Genomic DNA, 5,964 nt, shown 5'->3' on the forward strand with positions numbered 1-5,964 from the left:
AAATATTAGAACAACTGAATATCTATATGTTAAAGAATTTCAGCCTACATTTCATATCATATAAAAATTAAATTAACCTGAGTCATAGATTTTTATTTTTATTTTCTATTTTTCTTTCTCTTTTCCCAGAACCGGGGATTGAACTAGGCCCTTGCACTTGCCAGGGAAGCACTTATTCCACTGAGCCATCTCCCTGGAACCTTATTTTCTATTTTTCTAAGACAAGGTACTGCTCTGTAGTCCAGGTATATGCCGGCCAGGTCAAAAATGGGTCACAGATTTAAACATCAGAGTTAAGTTGTAAAATTTTTAGAAGGAACATGAAACAAATTTTCATGGCTTTGGGCTAAACAAATATTACTTAGAATGTCTCCAAAATATAAACTGTATTAATTAATTAAATTAAAATTTTTGGTCTTCAGAGGATATTATGAGAAAAATACAATAGGGTTAAAACATATATTTGACAAGGGATAATATTCAGAATGTATAACAGCTTTTACAATTAGACAATAAAATAAACAAGCCAGTTTAAAAAAAAAATGAATAAAAGATTTGAATACTGCACCAAGAAGAGACAAAATTGACAAATAAGCATGACTAGATTATCAAATCAGTATTCATTAGCGAAATGAAAATTAAAACCAGGCCAAGGAGATAGCTTAGTAAAATAAGTGCCTGCCTGGCAAGCACAAGGTCCTGAGTTCAATCCCCGGTACCACACACACACACAAAAAAAAAAAAAAAAAAAAAAAAAAAGAGAAAAAGAAAGAAAGAAAGAAAATTAAAACCATAAAGACATTTCATTTCATATGCAGATAGACTACTCATATTAAAAAGACTAATAGCAAGTGTTAGCGAAGGTAAGGAGCAACCAAAACCCTCCTACAGTGCTAGAACAAAATAGTATAGTCACCTAGTCACCTTGGGATTGTGTTCTTTTCTTAAAATGTTACAAATATACTTAGCAACTGAGCAAAGTGGTATTATCTGCAGTCTCAGCTAGTAGGTGGGCCGAAGCAGGAGGATCACAAATTCAAGACCGTTCTGGGTAACTTAGCTCAAAAAATGAAGGACCAGGATGTAGCTCAGTTGCAGATCACTTGCCTGATATGCACAAGACCTTGGATTCAATTCTGGTGTTGCAAACAAAACCAAAAGCAAAAAACCAAAAACCCCCAATAATTTAGCATACAACCTGGAAGTCCTACTTCTAGCTGTTTACTCAAGAAAAACATGAGAACAAAGTCAAGTAAAGACTTGTACATGAATGTTCATAGTAGCTATGTTCAAAACAGTGAAATAATAGAAACAAGCCCCATGTCAACCAGCTGGTGAATGGATAAACAGACTGCAAGTCCATAAAATGGAATAATAATCAGCAATAGAAAGAAAAAAGTAACTGATTTATAAAAAAAAAAAAAGGATATATCTCACAGGCATTATGTTCAATGAAGAAACCAAACACAAACAACTTCAAATCTTATAGAAAATTCTGTTTTTTTTCTTTTTGTTGTTGTTTGTTTGTTTGTTTTCTGCAGTACCAGGGATCAAACTCAGGTTCTTGCACTTGCCAGGCAGATGTTTATGCCACTGAGCTATTTCTCCACTCCTACTTATAGGAAATTCTGGAAAAGGCATAGAGAAAGTAGAAACAGGGTAATGAGAAGAAGTGGATCTGAAGGATCAAAGGCCTCCATGATCCTTACCAAGACTTGTGAGTCCTTCTGACATAGAGGTGAGAACATACAGGAGCACAGGAGGCTCTAAGTGGCCACATGGGAGCTTTTTGGGGTAGTCAAAATGTCCCATATATTGGTTATGATCATGATTGTGTAAACATTTGTCAGGCTTCACTCAACTGTTTCCTAAAAATTGGAGAATTTTATACTGCATATAAATTATACATCAATAAGGCTGGTTAAAAAAAAAAGCTATGTCAATACATGAAAAAATTTATTTTCCCACTTGCAAAGACCAGTTATAAAATAATCTTCCCATTTGGCTTATAATATCTTTCTGTTTTGTAGGTCAGTCTCAATAAGTACAGTAAGAGATACAGTCAAGTTTTTCTTATGGAAACAAAGGCTTCCATGATCCTTACCAAGACTTGTGAGTCCTTCTGACATAGAGGTGAGAACATACAGGAGCACAGGAGGCTCTAAGTTGGCAATGAAGCTCATGTGGTCTTGGGTGAGACATTCCAGGAGGGGGTAATAAGACTGGCTCAACTTCCGATATTGCTGCAACCCAGAAATAAAGTACACCAAATGTTAAGCCACAGCAAAGAAAAAGTTGTGATAGTCCAGTAGAAATGAACATTTGTAATACTGGAGATTGTAAACTTACTTAAATGTAAAATCAATAAATAATACAAACAAATGACTTAATTCCCAATTTAACATTTAAAGGGGTTCTAATAGGAATTTCTTGATCTCTAGAAACCTTAATTTGAAGATACAACATAATACAGTATTTCAATTTTACCCTACATGGCTAACACCTAAATGCAAATAAAATCTTTGCATTTAGAAGTGTGAATTGTTTTTTTGAACTAGAATACTGTTACTACTGAAAAGTGTTTAAGAGTAGGTAAGTAACCTACTCCTTGTAATTTCTTTAGGCCTACTCTCTGGCCTAAAGAAATAGGTCATTAGTTCAACTTGAACAATTAATAAGTGGCAGTCTACACATCATGTTCAACTTTCAGTTTGGTACTGTATTCACCACACCAAAATTTTACTTGAAAATAAAGCCAAATAGCAGGAAAAGTCAAAAGCAGAATGAAAGGAAGGAAAAATGTGGTTAATACTTCTCTGCTTTATAAAAAACAGGAATTTTTTTGGTTCAGGGTCTCACTACACAGCTCTGACTCATAGTGATCCTCCTGTTTTCAGCCTCCCCAGCGCTGGGATTATAGGTGCGTGACACCATGCCTGGACTCAGTCACTGGCTCAGTGTGCCCAGGAGTGGGGCTGGCAAGGCATGTGGTGCCAGGGATCGAACCCCCAACCCCTGTGCTTGTCTAAGCAGGCTAAACAGGATTTTTTGAATCATGAATATTTGGAAGTAATTATTTTGAAACTGTTAATTACATTTCTTCCATATGTAGAACCTAGAGTATTCTGCATGACCAATTCATCACAGGTGGTAGCTGTGGCTTTTAACCTGCATATTTAATTATATAAACAATCACTACAGTTGTCGAAATCTGGTAAGGCAGATCAGGTATGCTGTCTTAAAACGTAAAATGTTCTGGTGAGATTCTAAATCCCCAGGCTTCATTATAACAATTCCAGGCCTGTGGTGGTGTTACTTCATGCTTCACACAAAGACTTTCAAGGTATATGATTGCTTACTAGCAAGTCACTGTGGGACACTGACAGCAGCATTTTGACAAAGGCCTGGAGTACATTGTCAAAATGGTTGTCCCCATACAACTTGAAGACGCCAAAGCTGACATAATTTCCACATAAGGCAGATTTGAGAGCTGAATAGCAGATGGAGATGCCCTTGAGTTTCATTGGATAAATCTGATCTTTTGAGAGGCTCCCAAGGGACAGGATCTGATTACCTGTTTTAGGGTAAAAGCAGAGAGAGAAAGTGACATAAAGTAGCTGTAATTCAAAGCAGTTATGGGCACACTATTTTAACATTTTCAATTTATTGCTAATATTTAATTTCTTCCATCATTGTTCCAAAAATTGAACAATAAATTTCATCTATTGTAATGAAAAAATATAAATGTATGAGGCATTTACCTGGGAAGTACAAAAGGCCCAAGAAAAATCAATCGAGGACACTGGAAAAGTTCTACAGTTTTATCCAGATTGTGATTACCTTAATATGTACATAGGTATGTGAAAAATCATTGACTTACAATTAAGAGTAATTTACTTTTTGTACTTTAATTCAGATGTTTTTGCTTTGATAAATTTTTTTTTAAAAAGTAGGACAAAATAACCAACTAAGCCAGACAAAAAGATAACCTAGGATGTAAATTATTTTAAATTCTGGGTAGATTTTCAACTTTTTTACAGAAACTTGAACTTGGGTTACTTTGTGTTTAGGTGGTGAGTTATATGAAATAAAATTCAATATATTGCCTTTTACTCCTGGGATCATTCTTCAGATGACTGTTTTCAAACCTATACCCAAATAGTATGACGGCTATCAAACTGAAGACAAAGAAATGTTTATATAATAATTTTAACATTTTCTGTTGTATTTAGCATTTACCTTTTTTTTTTTTTTTGTACCAGGGATTGAACTCAGGACGTTGAGCTTGCTAGCCATGCGCTTAGGCTGCTGATCTATCTCTCGGTCACACTGAGCCCTTCCAATCAATTTTGTTTCTGAAATGTGTGTTACTAATAAATAAAATTTAAAAAATGAAATGTGTGCTACTAAGGTTTGCTACTAAGTAATAACTAAGAATGAGTTTTGTGGAAAAAAGTCATTCTATTTCTTAGCTCTTCCTTTTCCTGTTCAAGTAAGCACTGCTTTCAGAATTAAAACTAAATTCAACTTACAAAACTTAAGACATATATTGTGTCTTGTTCAGTGCTAACCTGGCTGAACAAGCATTAAATTTGCCAGAACCCACTCTTTGTATGACTATGACTATGGAACAGTAGTTCCATAAAGATTTAACCCACTATGATAGCTTTTATTCAACATGAGGTGCTGGGAGATGAAAAATGAATAAAAAAAGAGAAATTTGCATGAGATTTAAAAGTGGAAATGAAGTAGCTGCCATGACTTTCTGAAAACTGCAATTAAAAGTCACTTTGATAAGATGTTGAAATGTTGCTGTTTCCAGTTTTTCCTTGGTTCCTCCATCTTCTGCTCCAGAATTACCAGCCTTGCTGACCAGTGACACAAAGGCCACTCCTACCCATCAATGGATGAGGAATAGCATTCCACTGACTTCTGCCTCTTCTCATTCCCTGCCCTTTCATGGTCCCAACTCCAGCAGTTAGACGTGCCTAGCCTCTGGATTTCCCCTGCAAGCTATCCATACTGAGGAGGGCTAATCAGTGATTTCTTTTTCCCTTGCACCTTTGGATCCATTTTCCCATATTCACCCCAAATTATACAACATCTAATTTCTAAAATGATCTCTATTCCATAAAAATGCTTCTTTTCCCTGTTTGAATCCTGATTAATAGATACATTAGGGTAACCACATGTGTACCTAGAGGACTCCTAGCAGAGCATGAAGCACAGAACTGAAAGTTTCCTTTCCCTCCTTCACCTTATGGAAACACTTCCACACACTTCCTTTGTGGAGCCTTAGAAATCCATGTGACTTTGCTTATAATGTACACATTTGAAAATAAAACCATTATTTGGAAGGCTAATACAGATTGGAATTTACTCAAAACCAAATTTTGCACTCTTTCATGCTCTTATTCTAACTTGCCTTACAAAGATAACAGTAGTTTTATAAAGATTTAACCCAATATGATAGCTTTATTCAATGTGAGGTGCTGGGAGATGAAGAAATGAATTAAAAAAATCTTACTCTGAAGGAGCTTATTCTGATTGAGAGATTTGTAAATACTGTAAATAATTCCATACAATGTTACAAATCCTATCAGAGAGATGTGTAAAGACAGGGACAGATGAGAAGATTAACTTTCTTGGGTAGGTAAGAAGGCAGTAGTGAAAGGTTTCGTGAGTCGGTCATATTTGGAGGAAGAGTTACAGTTCCTGATGTGGCCTTGCAGGGAGAGTGTGCACTGGTAGAATAAATGCAATTTTTTTTTTTGGGGGGGGGCAGGGAGATGTCTAAGGAAGTAGGGTATTACAGAAGATGCTAGGTCTTTCTTTCTTTCTTTTTTTTTTTTTTAACCTTTGTCTCAAAATAAATTTAAACCAAGGCAGATATTTTTTCTTTCTTTCCATTTTTCAAGAAGGAACAGCACTACATACATGTGATAGAAAGGGCTAAGGTAAGGG

The 5,964-nt window shown here is 35.5% G+C and overlaps 1 protein-coding gene across 2 annotated transcripts in view; it reads right to left on the reverse strand.

Annotated features, from left to right (window-relative positions):
* Positions 1-5,964, reverse strand: part of Ranbp17 (RAN binding protein 17) — a 390,835-nt gene that overhangs the window by 40,526 nt on the left and 344,345 nt on the right. For both annotated transcript variants that reach the window (XM_004637026.2, XM_023721795.1), the window contains 2 exons: positions 3,360-3,574; positions 2,105-2,243 (listed from right to left, as the gene is read on the reverse strand). In XM_004637026.2, coding sequence (XP_004637083.1) covers positions 2,105-2,243; positions 3,360-3,574 — 354 coding nt within the window. The remainder of the gene's footprint in view (positions 1-2,104; positions 2,244-3,359; positions 3,575-5,964) is intronic.

This window comes from Octodon degus, unplaced genomic scaffold (genome assembly GCF_000260255.1).
Source record: "Octodon degus isolate 3935 unplaced genomic scaffold, OctDeg1.0 scaffold00085, whole genome shotgun sequence".
In the NCBI taxonomy this organism is placed as follows: domain Eukaryota; kingdom Metazoa; phylum Chordata; class Mammalia; order Rodentia; family Octodontidae; genus Octodon; species Octodon degus.